Consider the following 27,706-nt stretch of genomic DNA (forward strand, 5'->3'; position numbering starts at 1 on the left):
GCCGGCTCGTCTTTTAATGACTCATTTAACCCATCTACAAACATTCCTCGTAAAGCTGCGGCGCTCCAACCTGACTGAGCAGAAACCAGAGAACATTGCATCACCACACAAGGCTCTGGACAACAAACAATCGGTTCGGACGCCGAATCTCTGGGTGACGGAGTTATCTGCACTAGTATCGATGATGCCGCAGCTGGAGCAGCAGGAAGCGGAGCGGCTTGCGCTGCAAGCTCCGTAACACGGGCGTCTGTCTGTTTAATTTGGTTTGCGAGATGCTGTAATTGCTCCCATATTTTCTCCAAGTGTTCTTGAACTTTTTCGGCAAAAGGAACCGCTTCTGCCGCTGGGTCCATTATGGAATGGTCGGGAACTACTGTTATGTGTCGACGCGGGTTGAGGAGCGGACCTGCGTCAGACGGAACCCAGCGCTAAAAATAACCAGAAAAGCGGTTCCAAAAACAATATATTTATTACACCCGCTGTGCATAAAAAGTGTAAAAACAAAAACAGCGTCCCTCTGGTGGAGTGACTGTTGGCACGCTCTCCAGCGCCCGCAAGGATCAAAGCCCGGCGCTCCTGGACCCACTACCACCGCCAAACACCCCCCAGGTGGACACAACAAACTGACTCTCTGTGAAGCAAAGAAGAGGTGAGGTAAGTCAGCAGTTACAATATCTTTCAAAAGACACACGCTATCAGCAACACATTCAGGTCTGTATCTTTTTTAACTTTATGCAAATGAGCAGCTTCTCATAACAGGTGGAGGATCACTTATCCGCACGCCACAGCAGTGAGAAGCAAGCTGCACAATTCTCATCACAATTCAAGTATACTGTGTAACAAAACACCAAGTTACTATCAACAATTAGTCAAACACTTAATCACCTTTGATGTGTGCTGACAGCATGTGTCCTCACCCTTCCTTGCTTCACGGGCTCGATGTGTCAAACACAGGCGCGGTCCTCAGCGTCTCACAAACGAACATCACAAGGTCGAGTTCCCGGCAGTTCTGCTTGAATCACACATGACTTAAATGCAGAACACCATCCAATTATCTGCTTCAGCTGAAAGTCTTTAAGGTTGCATGTGAGCACCCGTCACAGGTGCTACACATGATGTTGATGAGGGTGAGGACTCTTCAGCCAGCACCTTCTCCACAGACAAATCAGTTTCCATGCCACCTGAAGAGCAAAGAAAAGAAGAGACCACCAAAATATCCAGCCACACCCCCCAACACACAACACGTTACCACTATTTAGTCAACCAATCAAGAAACCATTCTAAGGTTAGCGCAGCTATGTCTAGTTAAATGATAAACACCATAAATGGTTTCCCTTCATGTCCGTCCTTAAGTCATTTGCCTTAGTCAATCATATAATGGTTTTCATTATAGGCCATTTCTCAACATTCTCCACTTTGTTTTTCTTCTTTTTCAGCTTGTTTTCTATTGCCCTTTTTGGCCAGACGCCAAATTTAGGCGATGCATGTCTCTTGAGGCATGCTATAATTTAAGAAAAAGGGGTCCCTATGGTGCATCTTTACTACTAAATCTACAAACACGCCGTGTAAGGGTCCCCTTTTTATAACTTTGCAATGTGATATCTATGTGTATGCATTTAGCTTTATCTGTGTTACGCAGATGATGGTAAGGACAGACATTTACCCGACCTTCGTTACTAACATATATCCTTCTTTGTTTTTATTTACACTCAGATTTCTGAAACCAGTCCGCAATTCAAACTCAAGAACCAAGATCATAGTCCGTGTTCAGTGCCATTACGTCAGTCCGCGCTCCTCAGCATTTACTCAGCGTCTGAAGTTTTGGGAGAAGTTGGGGAATATGGGGAGGTTGGCCTTTCAGGGGTAGTGGGGGAAGGATCAGGAATTCTGGCTTTCAGACAGTCGTGCAGTTCTCTGATGGATCTTTCCAGCTCCTTGTGCTGCTTGGCCAGGTTGTACAGGGCCCCCAGAGAATTCTTGCCCACATTCAGGGTGGTGGTGGCCAGCCCTAGCTGTTCCCTTTCCATATGCTCCATCATGCTGGCTAGCATGTCCATACTAGACTGAAGACCACACAGTTGAGTATGGAGGCCCTCCTGAGCACAAGAGATGTTGGCATTGTCACGGTGTATCCTTAACAGGTATGCAGCTGTCTGACTCAGTTGTGGCATGATTTCCTCAAATAGCCCATGGGGAATGTGATTTGTGAGGGGCAGGAGCTGCTCCAAGGTTTTTGGAACAGACTCTTGTGGAAGACGAAGCTCTCGAACCAAGATTGCCATGTCCAGTGGGGTGACCATGACCAGATTAAGGTTGTGCAGTCCAGGGGACAGGAAGTACAAGGGGGAAGGCATTTCGTGTGTGGGGGGAGTATTGTTGATGTCGCACAGGCAAGTGGTTGGGACACTCTGGGCATTTAGCAGCCTGTACAAAGCTCCCCTCTGTCCTGGTGGGTGAGTTCGACTAAGGTCCACCCCTGCTGATCCTCCTCCAGAGGTACTGGGCTGATCGGAATATCTCTCCTGCCTTGGGGGTGGAAAGCTGGGGACAGGTCCTAGCAGTGAATTGGGTCTAGGATGCACTCGGGCAGTTGCTGCATATGGCCGACCTTGGCTGCCTCCCCTGGAGGGTATCGTTGCCACTGGCACATGTGACTGTCTCCATGGCATCTGCGGAAGGGGTGTGTTCCTGAGTCCAAAGGGTCCTTCAGGTGATGGTGGAGTCCTCGGGCCGACTCTTGCTGCAGGCAGATTCTGTGAAGCCGTCATCGCCAGGTGCTGGAACGATGAAGATCCTTCTGTTGCCAACTGGTTTAGCTGCTGGATGGATGTCGGCTGTGGCGACCAATCATGGCTCGACCATCCCTCCTGTATATCCTCTTCTCCAAACAGTTCTGAGAGTCCAATCAGACTTGATAGAGGCAGATCAGGCATAGGTCCCTGATCAGGGGAGTCTGGTCTCTCAGCCATACTCCTGTGTCCTAGTAATATACATATACGTTCATTATTACAGCTCCATGTCATTCTTTCAGATATTGTCTATCCTATCCCTCATTTTTGTGGGTGCATGTGTGTGAATGTAAATGTGCGTGCATGTCAAGCACGGTCCATCCCAGTCCTCCCTATCTGGGGTATACGCCACAATATTAGAGAGCTGGGGGCTGTCGGGGAGGATAATTGGTATTTCATCCATTTCCATATATTCTGGTTCTCTGTCTGTTTCGTTTGTGCTTTCTTCCAGGGCTCGGATGGCTAACAGTGGGAGCTGTCCTACTGTGGATGAAATCAATTTATTGACCAGAAATTTTATCAAGGGAATACCACAACATATTACCAGCAAGACCGCCACCCCTGTTAGTGCCAAGACTACACCTATCTGGTATAACCAGTCTTTCCATGATATCCACCCTCTCCTTAGAGTCCCAAACAGTGAAAATAGTGGGCCAATATTCATTCCATTCCCTACAATGTATCCAGAATCGTCAGTTTCATTTCTCCCTCCTATGGAGTTACTTAACAGTTCCTGTTGCATCTCTTCAAGTGTGATTAAGAGCTCTGTCAAATTTCCGTCTTCCCCTGTACGCATGGGAATAGCTGTGCAACATTCGGTGGCTTTGATCATAATACAAACTCCTTGTTCATCAGCCATCATCATCTCGATAGCTAATCTATTTTGCATTGTCATTAGCGAGGTGGCGTGCAGTTGTTCGGTTAAGGCTCCTACTGCTGCCAATGTCCAGTTCAGGTATCTTTGCTGATTATACCACAAGTAATTAATCTACTGCACCTCCTGGAACCTAGAACGGATTTTTGGAGTAACCCCGAACAGAGCCAATGCCCATCCCCATTTATCCGCGTCTTCATCTGCTTTAACTCTGCTACTGTCTATGGCTTCTAATTGTCGGGGTATCCCTTCTGGTATCCCGTTTCTTACTGTGATGATGTAGTCTGTTTTAAACGTCATTATTCCTCTTTTCTTACGAAGTTTCTGTGGCATGGGTTGTATTGAATTTGGCATTTCAATTACTGTTATAGCTCCTGTGAGCATCACAGGAGCACAAAGGCCTTTCCAATTAGGGGACAGCGATGACAGGAGTTTCCTTCTTTGTCCGCATATCCAAAAGATGTCAGCTAAGGGTACCGTTCCCTTAGCTAAATTTGGAGTAGATACCCATGAAGCATGGGTGAGATTCAGTCCAATTACAGACCCCCCTGTGGCCGGTACTATTTGTTCACACTGTATGCCTGCTGCTGGCAGGGTGTGACAGACGGTAATGTTCCATGCTGTTTTGGCCGGTTTGTATTCTTGCTGCTTTTGCATACACTGTATGTGGTGTTTTGACTGGGTCGTCCCTACCTGCCAATCGCTTATGTATTGTGCTACTAAGCCTTTAGCTATACAGAATGGGTGTATCATTCCTTTCTCTATTTTAATCATAGGTGGAACGGTTCCTTCTGTACTTAGGGGCACTGGACAAAGTTTACTGTCGGCAGCATATTTTTCATCACCTACTGCCATTTTCATAACACATTGTGTATAGCACTCTGCTTGGTCTGAGTTATGTTGGGGGCTCCTATAACAGCTGTTGATATCAGGTAGGGGTTTAGCCTGAGGTATCACACCTTTCCGGTGACAGGCTATGCAAGGCTTTTCACTGATCTGCCTAGCCGAAAATTTCAACCATTGGTAAAATAAATTGGTCTTCAACCCTTGTGTGCGGGCTAGGTCTGTACTGGGATCCCATCTCCCTAAGTGACTGCTTGTTTCTAGGCTTCTAATTGTCCTCTTTTTCCTTGGTTTGATTTTTACCCATTTTGTGGCTTCATGTACTGTAACAGTTACGTCTTGCTTGGTTTCCCTGCATCCTCCTTTATCACAAATGACCTCTATGTTGAGTGTTCCCTCCTCTTCACATTTGATGCTAATGGCTTCGCCTAATATGTAATCCCCCAGCTTTCCCTGTATTCCTATGTTCTTGTAGGCTTTTGATTTAATGTATACCAAATTATATGTTTTTCCTGTGTTTAGAATGCCTTGTTTAGTTGCTATTGCGGCCATGGCCACGGCACAGTCCGTTGTATGTTTTGGATGTCTATTTTCTCCCATACTGACCACCAGTAGTATTGTCAATCCCTTGAATAATTCCTTAATCATTGCTCTGATGACTGTTGAGATGTGCTACTAGATGTGCTACTGAGTGAGCCGTCACTAGATGAGCTGTCACTAGGGATGTGTGGTGTATCTGTGCTTTGTCTGGGTTGTACTTCCTGTGGTTCTTCTGTCGGTAAATCTACTAAGTTGCTGTCCGAGTCTGATGTCTCCTGTGGCCTGTCTATCTGTCGGTCTGTATTTCTGTCTGTCTGTTGGCCTGCGTCTCCAGTTGTTTCTGAGTCTGCATCTGAGTCTGTCGCTGCTCTATCTGGCAGGGATCCACTACTCTCTGAAGCTGTGCGTCGTCTTTGTTCAATCAGTCTCTGTGAGCGCCTTGGCCGGTGTTCGCCTGGCTGCAGGGAGGCGTGGCCGTCCCTCGGTGCTGCTGTAGGGTCTCTGGCTTCTCTTGCTTCCCCCCTTGGCCCGGCGGCTCTGCCAAGACGAGCTTGCCGAGGCCGCAGGGGCGCTGGGCCACCAACCCTACAGCAGTGGTTTAAATGAAACCAAGTGTCCTTACCGTCTACTTTGACTGCTGTACGTGAGGCAAGAATAACTTTAAAAGGACCTTCTCGGTGGGGTCTGTCCCACTTCTTTTTGAACACTTTGACGTAAACCAGATCACCAGGCTGGATGCTCTGATTTTCGAGTGGAATCTCTGCTTCTCTGTCTTCTGTAGCACCTTTGACCTGCAAAAAGATAGTTTTGTGTATTTGGGTTAACTGTCTCAGATAATTATGCCATTCGTCTTGTAGCTGCTCCAGCGATGGTCCTTCGTAGGGTCCTCTCAGGTATGGAATAGGCATCGGCCGACCTGTAAGAGCTTCAAATGGTGTCAAATGGGTTAGTCGGTTAGTTTGTGAGCGCATTGACAATAAAGCAAGCGGCAACGCATCCAGCCAGGTTAGTTTGCCATTGCTGTCTGCTATGATTTTTGCTAGTTTGTTCTTTAAAATGCCATTAGCCCGTTCCACCGCCCCATTTGATTGGGGGTGATAAACACACCCAAAGTTCTGTTTGATACCCAATTGTTTGAATGTTTCTTGTGTAACCTTGGCTACAAAAGCCCTACCGTTGTCAGATGAGATAGTATCTGGAATGCCAAATCTTAGAAAGACATCTCGGCACAAGAATTTGGCTACCGTTTTATGGTCTTGATTTGCAGAGGCTACTGCCTCAATCCATCGGCTGAATCTGCATATCACTACCAAAACATATCTCATTCGTTTAACTCGATTTTCAGCTCCCATGTCTATGAAATCCATCATAAGATGTCTAAATGGCCCATCAAGGACCGGAATGTGGGCTAAAGGGGCTGTGAATGATTTCCGGACATTGTACTGTGCACATACCTCACACTCATTCAACAAACGGTCCACTGTAGCTGCCATATATGGTGACCACCAGACAGCTTTTAGTTTGTTCATAATTTGGACTCGCGAACAATGATCGGATCCGTGGGCCCAAATGATTGCATGTCGTAATAAATTGGTGGGTAACACAAAATGTCCATGACTACTGCGCCACAGCTTGTCCGCTGGCCCCTGACTGCGTGTCTCAATAGCGCCTCGTTTAACCCACATTCGTTTTTCTTCTCCACTGGCCCTACTTTGAGCCACTATCAGTGCGTCAAGTGAAACCAGTGGGGCACAATCTTGGATGGTTAGCAGGGGAAACATATTTTCTCCTTGTGCTCCTTTGCGAGCTGCGTCATCTGCTAGGTTGTTACCTTGAGCTATGATGTTATTATTCTTTTGATGACCTGCACATTTAATGATGGCTACCTCAGACGGTAATTGGAGAGCTTGTAACAGTTGGGAAATCGCTTCTCCATGAGTGACAGGGGTGCCATCTGCTCTCAGGAATCCCCTTTGTTTCCAAATGTTTGCATGTACATGACATACGCCATAAGCGTAGGCTGAGTCTGTGTAGATATTAACACGTTGATCTTTAGCTATCTGGCAAGCCATAGTTAAGGCTTTGATTTCTGCCAGTTGGGCTGAACAAGGCTGATCAATTCCTTGGGACTCCAGTAATTCAAAGGTCTCGCCATCCGTGTTTAATCTAACAATCCCCATACCCGCATGCAATCCCGCGGCATCCCGAAAGCATGAGCCCTCCACGAACAGGGTTAGATCTGCATCTATGGCGTGATTATACAAATGTTCTCTGGCTCTCAAAAATTTCTCTGTCTCTGCCACACAGTTATGTGGAGTACCATCTAACGGTGTGGTCAATTTGGTGGCGGGATTCACCGTGTGACAACGTTGTATTGTTATTTCTGGAGCGGACAACACAACTTCATATCCAGTGCGTCTAGCTTGTGTTAAGACAAAACGTTGACTGGTTAGCAGGGCATGTAACTGATGCGACGTGTACAACGTTACTGCATGTCCCATGATTATGGATGATGCTTTTTGAAATGCAAAGGCAGCTGCTGCTAGACCCTGATAGCATGGTGGCAATCCTGTTTCAATGTTGTCAAGCTTTGTACTATAATAGGCCAATGGTTGTTTTCCTTCATTTGTTTCCTGCATTAGTACAGCACAAGCATAACCAGCTTTTTCAGTAACATACAAATGGAAAGGTTTCCCATAATCTGGGTTACCTAACGTGGGAGCAGATTGTCTGTTTTCAGGGCCTCAAAAGCTCCCGTTGCCTCATCTGTCCAGACGAGGAGAGCTGCATTGCTTGTTTGCCCCACTGCTCTAATCATGGCACGCAAAGGTGCAGTTTTTTATAGCATAATCACAAATCCACGGCCGACTGTACCCTGCCAGCCCAAGGAATGAAAGCATCTGTCCCACTGTTTGGGGTTTGGGAGCCTTGATTATAGCCTCCACTTGGCTTGGGGCTATACATCGCGTGGTCCCACACAACTGTCTTCCCAAGTATTCTACTTGTTGTTTGCAGAACTGCAATTTGTCCTTACTTACTTTATGACCTCCATCTGCCAATGCATGCAATACAATTAATGAATCTTTTTCACACTGTTCTTGAGTCTCTGATGCAATAAGGAGATCATCCATATATTGCACCAATGTACTGGGTATGTCAAGGTGTTGTAAATTTTCAGCCAGGACTTTGTTAAAGATGGCTGGGGACAGGTTCAGTCCCTGAGGTAGCCGTGTATACGTTAGCTGTTGTCCCAGAAATGTGAATGCAAACAAATGTTGTGAGTCTGGGTGCACAGGCACACTGAAATAGGCTGAACACAGATCGATTACTGTGTACCATTTTGCTCCAGCAGGGATGCTTGATAGTATAGTATGCGGATCAGGTACTATAGGTGCATCCATTTCTATTATTGCATTGATAGGACGCAGATCATGTACCAGCCGATACTCTTTGGTATTGTTTTTAGGGATAGGGTAGATAGGAGTATTGCATGGGCTTGCAGTTTTTATTAAAACTCCAGCTGCCATTAGTCCCTTAATTACTGGTTTTATGCTTTCAATAGCCTGAGGTTTTAATGGATACTGCCTTTGGTGAGGCAGTTTTGCTCCCGGTTTTACTTTTATTTTTACTGGTAAGGCTGTTTTTACTAGTGCTACATCCGTTTTGCTTTTGGACCACACCACTGGTGGTATTTGCTCTAACAATTTCTCTTGTTGGGCCGATAACACCATCTGTCCCTCTGGTCTAGGATTGAGCTCCACTTTTTGAGCTATAGCCTCATCATTTACTTTTAAATTAATTTGTATAAACTGCTGGTCTTTTGACAGATGTACTTGTGGACTTTCCATGTTTTGCCATTCTTCAACTTCTGAGGCTGTCTTTACCATTGGACCTAGGTCATGGGATTCGTACTTTTCTGAGACTAAAAGGGTCACATGAGGCGTGGCATTCGGCACTTGATACCATTGTTGTTCAGCTGATTTTAGCTTGACAGAAGCTGCGGCCCCTTGGGGGCCTAAATAAATTTCTGTGGTGGTTATGTGAAACAGCCGTTGATTCATCAATACACCCCAGCAGCATGCATAGTCAGTTTGTTCTTGTTTGGCATCGAACATCAGGGTGACATGTAAAGGTAAACTAGGTGTATATACTGCTTCATAGTGTTGTTCTGCCCAGGGCTTCCATTTTTCCCATTCCAGTTGAAGATTTGAATTTTCTGGTTGTAACTTCAGCCAGTATACCATGGGTTGCACAGGTCGGACCTTGTTTTCCATGTCCATAAGCACCATAATGTTGGCGAGTGCTTCGTCAGGAAAGTGTATTTGCAGTCCTTGATGGGTACACACTATCTGGGTTTGTAGCTTACATAAAATGTCTCTTCCCAGCAAATTCACAGGTGTATTTTGTGAGTATAACAGGGGTGCTTCAATTGTTTTTCCTGCAATTGTTACAGGAAGTAAAAGGTATTATTTGAGTCTTCCCACAGAAGCCGATGGTCTTAATTACAGACCCAGAGAGGGGGAGATGAGTGCCCATTTTCCCTATGCAAGAGTATGTTGCCCCTGTATCCACCATGAAAGGGAAATCTCTGTTTTGTATATTAACGGTGACGGTTGGCTCTTCCTTAGGTATCATCGAAATAGCCAATGCCACCGTTTCCCCCTCTGTCTTCTCTAGGCCTCCCTATTGCCAATAGGCAGAGGGTCCAACCCAAGGTCGGGCCGGACAATTTCTCATTCAATGTCCAGGTTGTCCACAGCTCCAACACTCATTAGAGGGTTGATCCCCTATTGGGGGTGTTGGTCCCATAGGCGGTCCCGCTTGACTGTTCCTGGGAGCTGAGTTTTGGAATCTGCTTCCAAATGAAGGTTGGCGAGATCCTCTTCGCCACCCTCCTCTTTGACCTTGAAAGTTCCGTGACTCTCCTCTCCACCCATGACTGTAGGTGGGTCCATTTCCGGGTGTGCCAGTGCTATGGTAGTGATAGTGATGCTCCACTGGTGCTGAGACTTCTCCTGTAGGAGTGCTTCCTGCTGCTCCTTGGGGGCTCTGTGTGGCTGTTACCACAGGTGCCTGTATGGTGGCAGCAATGTTTGCCGTAGGGCCCGTGCTTGCCGGCTCAGAAGGAACAGGGGTCATCATTGGTGCCTGGGTCTTTGTTTTTTCTTTCTTGACTTTGGTTAGCTCTCCCAACTGCATCTGCACCAATTTTTTCGTCAGGGATTTTGCTGCATCTTCTTCTTTTTGTTTTTCTTTCTTGTAGATTTCAAGATGGTGACAAATATGCTCAGAGTATAAAGCCCAATTCATTTTCGATAGTCCCACGACTCCATCTAGGGCTTTCTGAACCTCATCTGGTAGAGCCTTTTTTACAGTTATTTTAAACAGGATTTCAGTTGCTGGAGAATGGTTCCATGCATTTCCTGTTTCCTCCGCCCATCTCTTCTGGAATCGGTGCAGGAACTTCTTTGGGCACTCTTCAGGTGTCCACTCCTCATCATCCAATTTAGAGGGATCCAAGACCTCAGGGTACTTTCTTCTCAGTCCTTCCCACATGGAGTTTCTATAGCGATTAAAGGGGACTTCATCATGTTGATTAGTGCCCATCATTTGTGTTAGTCCAACCTTTCCTGCTAATTCTTCAGTGTCATGTTTTCCCATTACATGCATTAGCAAGGCTTTTATGTCACCTAAAGACAAGGTTACCCCTGCAGTGCCTTCTTCTAAGGCAGTTATCCATCTCCCAGCTCCTTGGGTGATGTCTGGCAGCCTGTTGGCCAGCCCCACCATGTCTGTCCAGCTCCATGGGGTATACACATGATGACCATTCCTGACCATCAGTGGGCATATGAGGTCTTCGTCCTCCTCTTCTTCTGTGGGGGCTCCATACTGTCTTCCAGATCGAGTGCGACTGACTGGTTCCAGGCAGTCTATCCAGTTGGTTATATCCTGTTCTAAAGCCACTATGTCTTTGGCTACACATTGTTGTCTTTGCCTGAGTCGGGCCTCTTTTGCACTCTCAATGACGATTTCACCAGAAATTTTTCGGGTGGGTGGCTGTATAATGTGATTCCCTTGATTGGGCGTCGATTGTTGTAATATTCTTCTTTCCTCGGCGTCCCTATGTCTTTGTATTCTTTCCTTCGCTAGCCGAAGCTGCTCAGCTAGTTCTTCATTATCTCTTCTGGCCAGATCCAGTGTGTCACAGAAGCTCTTGTGCCACTCTTCGGAGCCTCTATAGCCTGTGAAGGTCCAGTCCGCTGACTTATGGTGGGAGGGGACGGTTTTCAGTGGACCTCGATGTGCAGGCGGAGCCTTCAGGTCTCTCTCTTTATCCTCGTCTGCCTCCGTGTCACTGTTATTTGTGGCCCCCCCTGCTGGTCGTGGTGAGCGACCACCTACTTTCGGACTTGGAGACCTTGTATGATCCATTTGACAGACTGAGGACCTGTCTCCTTGTGGCTCTCGAGCTTTTAGTGTCAGTGTGAATTTGCCCTCCACATCCATGCCTTGGTCCTCTTCACGAGTTCCTAATACAAATTGTCCAGCTGTCTTTCCCATATCATGACGTTTATATGGGGGTGGCTCTGCTTCCTAGCTCGGTGCACTGGCTTTAGTGTCTTTGGATCTTTCCTCTGTCATTTTTTCTCTTTTCTGCTGTAGCCTCTGTGCTTCCTGCTTGAACAAGGCCAAAACTTCTTTTTCTTCAGTGCGTTTTTTGTTGTTATTTACGTTCTTCTGCTGATCTTTAATTTCTTTTTTCTGTATTTCTACCGCAACTGCTTCACACATCACCGGATCAAATGATCCCTCCAAAGGCCATTGCCTGCCCCCATGTGACCTTTTGTGCCACTTTCTCATACATTGGTTGGCCTTAGTGCGTTTTCCTGGATATTTTCTTAGTACTAAGTCTAGCGGGGTACTTTCCCGACCTTGACCTTGAGAGTTACCCATGTAACCCTGACAAACGCTATGTGAGATGTTTCTATGGTGCTCTGGTAGTCCCTCAGGGGCTGTCCTGATCCAGACCAATAACTTGCCGGCTGTAACACCTGTTTTGTATTTTAAACCCTTAAAAGGATTAAATTTCCAACTGTTATCCCCGTCTTCTTTTTCTTTAACTAAATATGAAAATTTACCTGTTTCCCACCAAACCTTCCTTGGGACCACAGTCAGAGTCAACCTAGGAAACAGTTCTTCACCTGGATCGGTTGGTAGTGTTATTAAATGATTTAATGGTATGCTAATTTCTTTATTAGGATCAGCACAAAGCAGCTCCAGCCACGGGGTTAAACCCTGATGCCACAGACGTCTTATCAGCAGCTCCCAATTAATTAGAGGAAATTGTTCTTTCTTTTGCTTCAGATTGATTACCTTAGTAATCTGCCATAATTTCTGATTGATCTCTTGTTCGTCCTGCCAATGTTCTGCTCCTACACTGTCAAAATAGGTCCTTTCCAGCCAAAAATGTGTCCTGATTCCCTGGGTTTCGATGTCTCCGTCAGTCAAGTAATGTTCTGGGAGTATTATTTCATCATCACTTAAGTCTCCCATCAAAGACTGTCCCAAGCATTGATCAGTCTGTCAGCTTTTTCACTATAATCTAAGCTTTAACTCTTTTGATTTATAACCAATTCTATTTCTTTACTCCTCTTACAACCCTAACACTTCCTAATGTCTTTGCTCCCGACTTTCTATTTTCCTTCTAATTTTTTAACTTTCTGCTTCTCGTCTTTTTCTGCTATGTTTGTTTATTAGTTTTCTTTCTTTGAAATAATATCTACCTTCTCTGTATTTACATAGCAGTCTCTTCTCCTGTCTTTTTTCCCCACTGTCTCTGTTTCTCACTTTTTCTCTTTGCCTGTCATGCACCTCCCAAGTCCTCCTGTTGGGTCTAAACGCCTCCTCCTTCTCGTACTCTTTACATTAATCTTGTATGTCAGCCAGCCTGCAAGCCCTCACAGCTTTGCCTGCAACTCCCCGCTTACTCTCCACTCTCCCACACACCCATTTTCAAAAGCTTTATACACAAAAATTATTAAAAACAACTTTCTATATATCTCTATCTAGACTTCTGCCACCCTTTACTCCGCGGCTTTAAACAACCTTTTTATTCACTTAACACCAATGTGTTCTGTTTAAGTATGTATCTCTTCTTCACGTTAGACAGCTTCTCCGGCGCTGCCAGCAACTCATATATTATTTATTTATTTTTTCTTAACAAGCTACTCTTTGAGCGTACAATATTTAATTTACTTCTACGCCTTACCGCGCCTCGCGTGCGTATCCTGTGCTTAATAAATTATTTTTCACCAGCTCCTCTCTGAGCATACAATATTTCATTTATTTCTACGCCTTACCGCGCCTCGCGTGCGTATCCTGTGCCTTTCTGCACTTTCTTCTACTTTTTTTTTTCACTTACTGAGCTCCTCGTGAGCTTAATGTGCCTTTGCACTGAAAATATTCTCTTTTTTTTTCTTATAAAAAACTCATATTACTGTGTACTTAATTACTTATTCTTCTCCCACGCCCCACAAGCGTGTATTTGGTGCCTTACTGCACTATTTTCTGCTTCATTAATTCTCATGTATTCTGCACTAACTCTCTATTTATTTTATATTTTTTTTTATAGTTTTTCTCTTTTCTTAAAAACTGACGTCCTTTATTGAGCTCTTTTACTTACTGTCAGCTGTGCTACTTTGCACTTTTCTCTTTAAATCTCTATCACGTACGGTATTTCTACTGCGCCCCCTCAGGCGCTTATCTTGTGCTCTCTCTGCACGTATTCTCTTGTTAAACTCTTTTTTCTCACTTATTTCACTTCAGTCTCTGTTAAACTCTTTAAATAACCTTGTATTACCTTGTATCTATTTGTCAGTATACTCCCCTAAATTAACCCCTACAGAGCATGCTATCAGCCGGCACGTTAGTAACGAATTTCAACACCAATTATTCCCCAAGCATCCAGGTTAGTTCTCCATGCACTCTTTTCCGCACCAGAGTTCATGAACATTCCTGACCTTTCACTCACACAGACATTTTTTTTCCCGGGAACACACACACCTTCTGAGCATTTTATCTACAAGGCCTGATAATTTTCAATCTTATCTTTTTTTAGTTTCTTATCAATTTTCTTAGTCCAGGTTCTTTTGGGTAAGAGGCAATTAAAAATATCACCTGTCAACTTGGGCGGAAATCCCGACTCACTCCTCCAGATCGTGCAGAAGTTATAAAAGGTTTCTGCTTACCTTTTAGTCGTGATCACTGTTATTTACGGTCTGGAGGGATGAGCTGGACTGCCCCAGGCTGCCGGAATGCCCCTGGACCCTCCTGAAGCTGGCTCGCCAAGTTCTGTCGTGGTTCGTCTTTAGTCTTCTCGGGATGTCGTCTTTTAGATAACACAAACTAACTGCAAGTGATATGCTAGAAAAGGACACAACACTTTAGAATAATTCAGCCTTAAGCAAGATAAAATGCACAGAGTTTTTAAGTTTATTTAAGCCTTCGACACAGAGCTTAGACAAACTGAGTCCTCTAGAGAGACTAAATATGTGACAACCGCGCTCATCTATTTATTGGAGACCCGCGGGCATCGCTCCTCCTTCGACTTTTTTATTTATTTCATTCCCAAGACATGGTTTTCTATTGGAAGCGTCCTCTAGTGAACCCTAAGCAGGTGTTAGGCCATTATTTCAATGTGACAAACGCTCCCATTAAAACGTGAAGGATTTACAACTGATTTTTTTAAAAGACCTTCAGCCACAGGTGCAGCTGGCCTGAGGCCCCCCGCACGTGGCCTCAGCCACAGGTGCAGCTGGCCCGAGGCCCCTCGCACGTGGCCTGCGGGAAAGCACCTAAAAGGCCTTGGAAAGCCCCTGACAGACTGAATGACTAATAGAGCCCTTTTTTTTGGGTTGAACACCTGCTAGTTCAACCAGAGGACATACAGTTCGGATCAGGACACTTGATAGTTCATCATAGTTCAAATAAGGACCTAAAAATTCTTCTACAGCAGCCAAAATGTTGCTTTTTTAAACATTTATACTTGAAATGTTATTTGTTCTTAATTTTTTTCTTCTTCGGTTTTCTCAAATGTGGACATTTGAGTAATTATTTATAAAATTAATCTGACATGAAAAAATAGACATTCTTACAAAATTTATACCTGTGCCGTCTTGCTGACTGTGTCAGTGGAGCAGATCTGTCCTCTCTCCCAAACATCGTTGATGTGAGCAGCACAGTACATGTCTGCTTCCCACTCTATGTCTTGGGGCTCTGCATTTGCATACTCCTGCTTCAACAGCTCACATATCCTGCAAAGTCAGATATACAACATTCTGAGGCTATGCTCAACCTGTCACTTAAAATCAGATTTACAGCACGTCTGACTCCAATCAGATATACAACATTCTGAGGCTATGCTCAACCTGTCACTTAAAATCAGATTTACAGCACGTCTGACTCCAATCTGACTCACTGATCGACTGTCCACATTATATACAGAAGTGGTAAAATCCCATTTCAGTGTCTGTGTTGCAGTCGTAATCTGCCGTCTAATCCATATCGATAGTCACACACACAAACAGTTACACGACTGTTGTTCAGTGTCTGAACACTGCAGCTGCAGAGCTCCGACTCATGGGATATAGATCATAATCAAAGCTGCTGGATGACAGTTTGATTAGTCAACCGGGTCAAGAGTGGGAAACAAAAAGTAAACAAGATATACCCCCCCCCCCCAAAAAAAAAAAAACTGAATGTGCACTGTAAATGTCATGTCCAAAACAGCCAGAGAAAAAACAGAGCGTAATTTAAAAAAAAGATAACAATAAAAAATAAAGACGTGATGACGTGATGTGGATGTTGTGGGACTGTCTTGGCTGACACGCCTCTGCAACATCGCGTGGCGATCGGGGACAGTGCCTCTGGATTGGCAGACCGGGGTGGTGGTCCCTCTGTTTAAAAAGGGGGACCGGAGGGTGTGTTCCAACTATAGGGGGATCACACTCCTCAGCCTCCCCGGTAAGGTCTATTCCAGAGTACTGGAGAGGAGAATTCGACCGATGGTCGAACCTCAGATTCAGGAGGAGCAGAGTGGTTTTCGTCCTGGTCGCAGCACACTGGACCAGCTCTACACACTCCATCGGGTGCTCGAGGGTTCATGGGAGTTCGCCCAAGCAGTCCACAGGTGTTTTGTGGATCTGGAGAAGGCATTCGACCGTGTCCCTCGGGGCACCCTGTGGGGAGTGCTCCGGGAGTACGGGGTCCGGGGTCCTTTGCTAAGGGCTATCCGGTCCCTGTACGACCGCAGCAGGAGCTTGGTTCGCATTGCCGGTAGTAAGTCAAACCTGTTTCCAGTGCACGTTGGCCTCCGCCAGGGCTGCCCTTTGTCACCGGTTCTGTTCATTATTTTTATGGACAGAATTTCTAGGCGCAGCCAGGGTGTAGAGGGGGTCTGGTTTGGGAACCACAAAATCTCGTCTCTGCTGTTTGCGGACGATGTGGTTCTGTTGGCTTCGTCAAATCAGGACCTTCAGCGTGCACTGGGGCGGTTTGCAGCCGAGTGTGAGGCGTCCGGGATGAAAATCAGCACCTCCAAATCCGAGGCCAAATGGATGGATGGATGGATGGATGGACATGATGTGTAGCTTGTTTCATGAGAGGTTTCATTTGAACATTTTTTTTTTTTTTTTTTGGAGGTGATTCTCAAGGTAAGTTTTGTCTTTTGTCTTTGTGTGTCTGCACAATGGTTGTTTTTCTCGTTCATTTGTCATCATCACTAAAACAAATACCCAATAGAATACTCTTTTGTTTCATTTGCTTTTTAGTTTTGTGAAGATGGGACCAGTGGGAGCCAAATGTTCTGTTTGAAAAAGATGAAAACATGTTTTATCTGTCAGAATGATTATGGAAAGAAAAAGAGTGAAATTATTAAGCGATGCCTTAAGCGATGAATGAAATGTTTGAAACTAGGGGAAAGTGAACAAGTGAAATACAAAGATATGGAGTACATTGATTTTCTTGGTAGAGTTGTTTGAAATCAGGCACAATGAAGAAACCATGGTATATCAAGCTTCATGAGATCAAACAGCCGCATTATATTCTGAAATGTTTATTGGCATTTTGTATCACCAGTTATCCATCTTCATGATGAAGTGGTATAGAGGAGGATTTTCTTAAAAAGAAGACCTGAAAGTTTAGCTACAAATTGCCAGAAGGTACATCTGAGATGCAAGCCTGGATTTGATCTGTTTTGGTGAAAGAAAATCCTTCTCTGCTCTACTCCACTATGAAGCTAAGAGTAGTGATGCAAAATGCAAAGCTTGCACTGTGCACAATTTCTCCAATCACAGCCACATAAGCCCATAAGTTCTTCTAGGTTGTCTGGGTGTCTTGGTGGCTTTCCTCACTCTTGTCCTTCTTGCACAGTCACTCAGTTTTTGAGAACTGTCTACTCCATGCAGATTTACCATAAAGTGCCATACTGTTTGTATTTCTTTGTAATTGATGTAAATAAAGTCCAAGACATATTCAGTGGCAGCTTTACCATCAGAGAGCCTCGTCCACAAACTACCACAAAAGACTCCAAGCTGTCGTTGATGTTAAAGGGGCAACACACAGTATTAAGAACAGAGGTATGTAAACTTTTGATCAGGTTAATTTGGGTAGTTCTCTTGTCATTTTGATTTAAAAAGAGGAAACACAGTTGTTTGACAATAAATGGCTTCACCCAACCACTAACCATGAGTGAAAAAAGTGTTTGTGTTGTCATTCATATTCTCTTAAAAATGCCCAAAAAAAGTAAAAATTCTGCTCAGGTATGTAAACTTTAGAGCACAACTGTATGCACATCTGTAATGATACTGCTGACTGAGGAAGGTTTAATACACACAGCAACTTGGACACAGAAAGGGTATTTCTTTACCTGTAGCAACCAGATTGTTGTAATGATCAGTGTCAAACCCACAACAACAGAAGTGGGTCCACCTGTCACAGTTATCACATGATAACACCTTGCTGTTTGATCGTACCCCAATACCACAACTTGTACAGGGGAATTTTGCCATCCTGGGCACTGATGAATAGCTCCACTTTAATGATGTCCTTCTTTGATCTGTTCTTTTGTCAGGGTGGAATGGTTATACAGCATACATCATTAATGACTAGGGCTGCAACAACGAATTGATAAAATCGATAAAAATCGATTACGACAGGCGTTGGCAACACATTGCGTCATCGATGCGTTGTGTCGAGCGATTATGGCGCCAGTAGCGACCAGTGCACAGAGCAGATCAGACGCTGTTTCGTAGAACTACAGTTAGAATATGGCAGATGCAAGTAGACGAAAGAAAGTTAAGACTTTAAAAGTGTGGGAGCACTTTACGTTAAACAACGCAAAGACGTTTGTTAACTGCAACATTTGCAAGTTGGACCTCGCATGGCACGGGAGGCTCAGGCTGTCTGCGCGTCTCCCAGATCAGTAAGGTGAGGGGCAGAGAGGGAGAGAAAAAGAAAAAAAAAGAACAGTAACAGCACCGACAGTTTTTTATTAATGTTGTCAAAGGCCTACCATCAACATTAACGCCTGTCCGATTGTCCGGGACAAGTGTAAAATGTGATCGGAAAGTAATAGCTCTAAATCGTTGTCCGACCGGACAAGTGGCATTTTTTTTTTCTTGGTTTAAAACGTTCAAATCTTTCTCGCACCTCGCGAGAAAGCGTCTTCGGTTTTTCCTGCCACACTCTACGCAGCGGACAATCAGAAAACATGATAACACCGAGTTCTCCCCAGACAGTGGAACAACGACGCCGCGCCATCAGTGTTCTGACAGCCGTCACAGGCTGTTTGTGCAGAAGTGGCTGCTCTCTCCCCATCTGCAGACACTGCAGCAGGAAAAAACTCCGTCAAAGACTTCACATAAAACGAGCTCCTTCTGGATGTATAGCTCCAGAAATTAATTTATAGGCGTTATTTTACTGTTGAAAGTCTTCATGTTTCCAAAGTTTGCTCAAATACGGTGTGTGTGTGTGTGTGTGTGAGAGAGAGACAGAGAGAGAGAGAGGGAGAAAGAGAAAAAGAGAGAGAGGAGAAGGAGAGAGGGAGAGAGAGAGACAGAGAGGGGGAGAGAGGGAGAAAGAGAAAAAGAGAGAGAGGAGAAGGAGAGAGGGAGAGAGAGAGACAGAGAGGGGGAGAGAGGGAGAAAGAGAAAAAGAGAGAGAGGAGAAGGAGAGAGGGAGAGAGAGAGACAGAGAGGGGGAGAGAGGGAGAAAGAAAGAGAGAGAGAGAGAAATACGTATATGTGGGATGAGTCACGTGTATCATTGTGAAATGACCACATAGTTTACAAGTTATACAGAGAATGTTGGACATACAGGGCTGTCCGTAAAGTATAGGTCCTTTTTATTTTTTTCAAAAACTATATGGATTTCATTCATATGTTTTTACGTCAGACATGCTTGAACCCTCGTGCGCATGCGTGAGTTTTTCCACGCCTGTCGGTGACGTCATTCGCCTGTGAGCACTCCTTGTGGGAGGAGTCGTCCAGCCCCTCATCGGAATTCCTTTGTCTGAGAAGTTGCTGAGAGACTGGCGCTTTGTTTGATCAAAATTTTTTCTAAACCTGTGAGACACATCGAAGTGGACATGGTTCGAAAAATTAAGCTGGTTTTCAGTGAAAATTTTAACAGCTGATGAGAGATTTTGAGGTGATTCTGTCGCTTTAAGGACTTTTCACAGAGCGAGACGTCGCGCAACGCTCTCAGGCGGCGTCATCAGCCTGTTTCAAGCTTAAAACCTCCACATTTCAGGCTCTATTGATCCAGGACGTCGTGAGAGAACAGAGAAGTTTAAGAAGAAGTCGGTTTCAGCATTTTATCCGGATATTCCACTGTTAAAGGAGATTTTTTTAATGAAAGACGTGCGGGCGGATTGCAGCGTCGGCTCGCAGCCGCCGCGACGCTCCGTCACAGGAAAAACACCTCTGCTGGAAGCCTTAAGGACAAGTTGGAACATGTCCAGCTGATAAACAATTTCTCATATACTCACTCCACTGAAAGCCATCAAAAGCCAACTGGATTTTAACAAATGGTTATCAACACGGAGGTGTTTTTCCTGTGCCGCCGCGCCGCGTCGGCTGCGTCCCGACGCGCTTTCATTAAAAAAATCTCCTTTAACAGTGGAATATCCGGATAAAATGCTGAAACCGACTTCTTCTGAAACTTCTCTGTTCTCTCACGACGTCCTGGATCAATAGAGCCTGAAATGTGGAGGTTTTAAGCTTGAAACAGGCTGATGGCGCTGCCTGAGAGCGCTGCGCGATGTCTCGCACCGTGAAAAGTCCTTAAAGCAACAGAATCACCTCAAAATCTCTCATCAGCTGTTAAAATTTTCACTGAAAACCAGCTTAATTTTTCGAACCATGTCCACTTCGATGTGTCTCACAGGTTTAGAAAAAATTTTGATCAAACAAAGCGCCAGTCTCTTAGCAACTTCTCAGACAAAGGAATTCCGACGAGGGGCTGGACGACTCCTCCCACAAGGAGTGCTCACAGGCGAATGACGTCACCGACAGGCGTGGAAAAACTCACGCATGCGCACGAGGGTTCAAGCATGTCTGACGTAAAAACATATGAATGAAATCCATATAGTTTTTGAAAAAAATAAAAAGGACCTATACTTTACGGACAGCCCTCGTATAATGAGGCAGGCTACAGTTTTTGATTTAGGTTTTATGGTTAACTGGTTATGCTAATTGCTTATTTGCAGCAATAAAATACCTCTTTTTTCACCATATATGTATTTTATAACATTTATATGTTTCGATGTTGTTTTATGGCAACTCAGCACTTTGATAAAGCAATGCCATTTGAAATAATTATTTTTGTTCTTTATTATAAACTGTTTTATTCTTTATTATTTTATATTTCAACAGCCAAGGGACATTTGACAATTTGCTGATTTTCAAGTATTTTAAGTTTTCAAATAATGTTCTGTTGTTAAATAAAGTGATGAAGGGGGTGGTGGCCAAGTGGTTAATGCGCTTGGTTTCAGTGCAGAAGGTTCCAGGTTCAAATCCCACCCCTGCCACATTTCTCCATGTAACGTGGAGTTGCGTCAGGAAGGGCATCCGGCGTAAAACCTGTGCCAATTCAACATGCAGATCCACCTTGGATTTGCTGTGGCGACCCCGAGTGCAAACAAGGGAGCAGCCGAAGGGACTTACTGTTAAATAAAGTGATGGAAGGAGAGAAAAATTGTTTCCCTGGCACATTTTTTAAAAATTCCCTGCTAATCCGATTAATCGTGTCGAAACCCCATCAGATTAATCGATTACCCAAATAATCGTTTGTTGCAGCCCTATTAATGACTCTAAAAATCAATATTTGGGTGCAAAAGTTTGGATTTATTTGGGATCTTCTTTACTCTATACAGTGTCATGTGTCTTGTCTTCTGCACTGCCTGTATTATTTTGAAATCCCTAGTGGTTCAGGCATCTGGTAAGGATACCTCCTGGGCGCCTCCCAAGGGAGGTGTTCCAGGCACATCCATCTGGGAGGAAACCCCGGGGAAGACCCAGGACTAGGTGGAGAGGTTATATCTCCAGACTGACCTGCGAACGCCTTGGGATCCCCAGTCAGAGGTGGTCAATGTGGCCCGGGAAAGGGAAGTCTGGGGTCTCCTGCTGGAGCTGTTGCCCCCATGACCCGAACCCGGAAGAGTGGTTGAAGATGACTGAGAGTGAGTGTAGTCAGTTGTGCATGGTCATGGCTTCCTTCCTGTTGTCTCATCTGTGTAAGCATATCCCAGTCCATTTAACCTCGCTTTCCACCTGCACTCTCTGCTATTCTCACATTATGCAGAGCTTTCCCACATTCCCAGTATTCCCTTTCCTGGTGTTCGACTTTTGCCTCACGTCACTGGTTCTGAGTATTTGGCTGCCCCTGCAATCTGGTACCTTTGCTGAATGCCTTTCTGGTTATGACCCATTGCCTGCCTCCTGGACTTGAGAATTTGCCTGTGTGTAATTAGCAGCCTTATCTAGCACCACCGGTTATTACCGCTTCTGGAGAACCGAAGCATATGACTGAATTCCTAACGTACGTGCATCATTTAAACCACCTATCTGAGTTGCATCCTGTGAAGGGGTCTTGGGTTGTGCCTTGTGTTTCATGCACAGGGACACAATTAGACATACAGGCTTAACATACCCCCTCCACTAACCCTAACCCTGTTTGATTAAATGTCTCATAGCATGCTGCACCTTGGCAAGACGCCATCAACAAGCTTCTGGCATAATTCTGGTGGGGCATTTGACCACTCTTCTTGGAGGAGTTCATTTAAGTTGTTTGTCATGCTGGCACAGCCCAAGCGGTTTAGCATAGTCCACAAACGTTGCCCTGCTTTATCCAACTGGCAACAGTTTTGATGTGTGTTTGGTAAATTAAGTAATGTTTATTTGCACAACACCTTTCAAGATAAAATCACAAACTGCTTTACAGTGAAAAAAATGAAACAGAAACACAAATTAAAACAGCAGCAACATAGAACTAGTTAAAAACAAACCTGTAAGTGGGTCTTGAGCTTCTCTTTAAAAGTTTCAACAGAGCCCACAGAACATAGATGCAGTGGCAGTGCATTCCACAGTTTAGGAGCCACAACCTCAAACACACAGTCTCCTTTGGTCTTCAGCCTTGACCTACATACAACCAACAGGTTCTGGTCCGAGGATGTCACAGACCTACTTGTTATATAAGGGTGCAAGAGTTCACTGATGTAAAGTGGAATTTGACCGTGCAGAGCCCTAAAATTAATCGCCAAAATTTTAAACTGCAGTCTGAACTGAATGAGGAGCCAGTGCAAAGAGGATGGCTGCTAAGTGAGACCTCTTAGATGACCTTATAGCAGCATTCTGAACTTTTAAGTGATCCAGAGAAGACTTACTGAGGATGGTGAACAGCAAATTACAATAGTTGAGACATGATGAAATGAAAGCCTGGATGATCATTTCCACCTCAGCTTGAGACACAGTGTTTCTAAGGTGGGCAATTTTCTGTAAATGAAATAAGCAAGATTGCACAAGATGGGTAACGTGTGTCAAAACTGAGAGGTGGTCAAATGTACCATCCAGATTTCTAACTGCTGAGTGAAGAGAAGAGGACAGAGAGCCAAGGTTCTTAATCACTGAGGAAGCAAACTTGCCAGGGAACAAACAAAAACTGCAGTTTTGCTCTATTAAGTGACAGATGGTTAGCAGCCATCCAGTTTTTTTTTTCATGACATTAACAGTTTTGAAGGACAAATACCTTAGTAACATTTTGAGGAGTGAACGAGATGTACAGCTGGATATGATCTGCATAACAATATGAGACATCATCAAAAGAACTCAAGATCTGTCCAAGTGGGAGCAAACACAATAGGCTTCAGAACAGAACCTTGGGGCACCACAGGACAGAATGGCAGAAGAGTGCATATATTTCGCTGCAGCACCTGAGAAACTCCTGTTAGAGAGATGGGATGAAACCCAATCTAGGGGTGACCCAGAGATGGCCACCCATGTCCTTAGTCTCTCAATCAAAACACCACGATCAACTGTGTCAAAAGCCAGAGACAGATCCAAACATACCAGTACTGAATATTCACCTGCATCTCTACCCATTAACGTATCATTAGAAACTCAAAGAAGAGCTGCTTCAGTCAAGTGCAAGTGACGGAACCCAGATTAAAATTTGTCAAGAATATTGCGCTCCGCTAAAACCTCGTTATGCTGTTTGGCCACAACTTTTTCTCAAATTCTGGAGATAAAAGGCCATTTTGAAATCGAGCTAAAAATCTGAGGAAAAGTCAGCATTAGGCCATTTTAAAAGAGAGCCTGTTTAAAACACTGAGGGCCGCAGTCAGAAATCAATGATCTGTTGATTATGGATAAAACACACAGGCCAGTGGTGTGGATAACCTTTTTGAATAATGAAGTGGGAATGATATCAAGTGGGCAGGAGGAAGGTTTCATTCTCTCAATCAGACTGATGAGCTCTTTCAGCGATGTTTGTGTGAGACTGTCCAGTACTGATGGTCAGGTGAGACATGGGACGAGAGATGAAAGAGAGGAGTTGATGTTTGCCTTTATATAGATTTTACGGATAAAAAAGACAAAAATATAATAAAAAATAAAAATAATAAATAACAGTTACTTTAGAAAAATAAGCAGCCATCACATCTTTCACCATGATCATCCAGCAGGATCATAATCCTGTTGGAACACCCAATTGTGGCCAAATTTCAACTGTGTAACTGTTGATATGAATTCTGCATAGAAGAGTGGTCAAATATCGAGACAGAAATTCAACCTTGTTCACCACATTCTTATTTTTTAAAGTCATTTTGGTGTATGTTGTACAATCATTCCACCCTGGCAAAAGGACAGTTCAAAGACATCATTAAAAGCCCCAAAATCTGATATTCATGTCCATGATTCAGGCCAAGCACCACTGAATGGAAAGGTACAAATAAACTGAATAAATAACACAAAAAATATTTTCCATTATTCTACATTTTGGTGTTTGTGCTTGTATATCAGGAAGAAGACAACAAACTGGCAGTATAACTGACATCTGATGGACACAAGAAGTTATTTTGATTTTCCACTGCTCACCTTTTGAGTCGAGAGTCGTATTTGGTCAGTTGCACGAAGAAGCTGCTTGGCGAGTTGATGTGTGTGATTCTGACCTTCAGGTTTTTGAAGACAGCAGGAACCTGCAGCTGAGGCTGAAACTCAGATTGTTCCTCATCTCCAGAGACCATCTGGTCTGGACCATCTGATCAACTCCTTCTGTGCCATAGCTGACATAAAGCGGAGGGTCCCACATGACAGGCTCATCATTCTGACATTTTTGATCCTTGGCTGCACCTCTGCTGGAGCTGAAGAATGAATGAAGAAAGTGCACCACAATGAAGACTATCTAAAGGACACAAGTTAAATATAAGACAGCCCTCCATACTAATGGCTGTCCGAATGTCCCCCGTTACAAACTCTGCTTTGGTACACGTGTGCCCTACATTCTGATAACATTTCAAGGAATTGTACCAAGTTTCCCAAAATTCCTTCTAAAAATTAGAGCCCGACCGATATATCGGCCGGCCAATATTATCGGCCGATATAAGCCCTTTTCAAAGTACTCACTATCGGCTGAAATTTTAGAACGCCGATAATTTCTCATAAATGGAACAGTTACTGAAATAATGTTTGTGTCTGCAATGTAAAATGTCCTTGCACCATTTGGCCAGTAGATGGAGCTCTGACTCCATTCAGCTGAGAGCTGCTTGCACCCCTGCTTAAATGTGTTCATCACCGGCCCCAGTAGTTCCCCGTCACACTGCACTGATCGGCTGACAAAAGCATACAAATTTATAAGGATGTTGTTTGTAATAACTTTGCGATTTTCCAGTTTCAGTTCAACTCAGTTTGATTAACTCAGTTTATGTAGTAATGTGTCAAATGTGCTTCATTGCATCGGTCACGCTTTTTATTAAGCCCATGTTGTGTAGACCTTATTTTTAGCATGAAAAAATTTCGTTTACTGCTAAGAGGTTGAAACATTCAGCTGATCGGCTGATTTATCGGCTATCAGCAAATTAGCCGATTTATCGATTATCTGCATTTTTTCATCCAAATATTGTTATCGGCATCAACCTCAAAAAATCCATATCAGTCAGGCTCTACTAAAAATGTGAGAAGTTGATTTCAGAACACAGGCACCAACTCATGTAACTAGCAGTGTCTAGGTTTGTTAATCAAGGGCCAAAGCTCTGCCAATTTGTGTCAATGTGGTACAATATTACAATATGCTTATCAACCTATAACAAGGATTTGTACCAAGTTACATGAAATTCCTCCTACAAGTGTGAGAAGAGTTGATTTAAAATGTACAACATAATCCTCCTTCAGGCCTTGAGCCATAACGTAAAAACATGACTGGACAACACAGGTTCTATCACAGGTCTCCTATAATGTTGCCCAAATGTGACAGTCAATTTTTCCACAGTGTGAATGTGAAATGCTGCAACTCACAGCCTGTTTAAAAAGAAAACAGCCTCGCAGTGTAAGCAGGTATAGAAAATGAATGAATGATAAAACCGCCTCAGAGAGACAAGCTCCCACTGTAGCACACACACAGTAGTGTGCCTTGATAGAGACAGTGGCGACATGACAAGTCAAATCAAAAAATAAAAAAATCGGTCACATGACTCATGGTGCCATCTTGGGTTCAAAATAGCTATCGGCATGTAAATCCAGCTATTTTATTTATTTATTCACTGAAAATGTTGGGTTGTTGTGCACAAATAGACACAACAAGGGCTTCAAGATGTACAGATTCCCTTCAGATCTGAACAGAAGAAAAAAATTGGGAAAATAAAGTCAGCTGTGTGGGATAGAAGCCGACATCATCATCAAAGCTTTGAGAGATAAATTTATTGTTCAGTCCCATGTACAGTAAAACTCATCTAAAATGGCATCATATATCGTAGATATTCAAAGTCACTGGACAAAAAAAAAAAATCCTAAAGTTTTTGTATTGTTTTCCATGTAATAAACACTGTATATAACAGATTATGTACAATGGATTTTCGCTCACATCGGATAAAATGTCCCGTCCGATCGCAATGTATTTCCATTAAAAACCCAGAGCAGGTGGGACCGGAGTCATTTCCGTGATTAAAAGCCCGACCATTTATTTTTTTCACACAGACTCTATGCTGCTTTCACTGCTTCTGCAGTGCACACACCATTTACATTTTGATAATGGATCAAATACACTTGGCCAAAAAAAAAAAAAAAAAAAAAATTCAGAGGAAATTTTGACCCGGTCATTAAATGAGGTGCAGGTGCTGATTCAGGATTCCCCGTAGATGTTTGGCGCCTTCTGACCGTAACTAATCCATTACATACATAACGCTCACATTGAATAAATGTCACGTCCGATCAAAATGTATTTTCCATTAAAAACCCAGAGCAGTCTGGACGTGTTGAGGAACTAATTATTCAGCACTCTGACACTCGCCAATTTGAGGAAAGTGAGAATGGAGCCATTACTATGATTCAAAGACCAACCGTTTATTTTTGCAAAAATTTTAATAAATCAACTTCAATCAACTTTTTTTTTTATATAGCGCCAAATCACAACAAACAGTTGCCCCAAGGCGTTTTATATTGTAAGGCAAGGCCATACAACAATTATGAAAAACCCCAACGGTCAAAACGACCCCCTGTGAGCAAGCACTTGGCTACAGTGGGAAGGAAAAACTCCCTTTTAACAGGAAGAAACCTCCAGCAGAACCAGGCTCAGGGAGGGGCAGTCTTCTGCTGGGACTGGTTGGGGCTGAGGGAGAGAACCAGGAAAAAGACATGCTGTGGAGGGGGGCAGAGATCGATCACTAATGATTAAATGCAGAGTGATGCATACAGAGCAAAAAGAGAAAGAAACAGTGCATCATGGGAACCCCCCCACAGTCTACGTCTAAAGCAGCATAACCAAGGGATGGTCCAGGGTCACCTTGTCCAGCCCTAACTATAAGCCTTAGCGAAAAGGAAAGTTTTAAGCCTAATCTTAAAAGTAGAGAGGGTATCTGTCTCCCTGATCTGAATTGGGAGCTGGTTCCACAGGA

At 44.0% G+C, this 27,706-nt stretch overlaps 1 protein-coding gene across 1 annotated transcript in view; it reads right to left on the bottom strand.

The window, feature by feature from the left end:
- Positions 1-27,706, bottom strand: part of LOC117531560 (RING finger protein 17-like) — an 89,318-nt gene that overhangs the window by 53,149 nt on the left and 8,463 nt on the right. The window contains 3 exon segments of the mRNA XM_034194681.1: positions 15,212-15,359; positions 24,696-24,862; positions 24,865-24,952. Coding sequence (XP_034050572.1) covers positions 15,212-15,359; positions 24,696-24,862; positions 24,865-24,952 — 403 coding nt within the window.

This window comes from Thalassophryne amazonica, chromosome 18 (genome assembly GCF_902500255.1).
Source record: "Thalassophryne amazonica chromosome 18, fThaAma1.1, whole genome shotgun sequence".
NCBI classification, from domain to species: Eukaryota; Metazoa; Chordata; class Actinopteri; order Batrachoidiformes; family Batrachoididae; genus Thalassophryne; species Thalassophryne amazonica.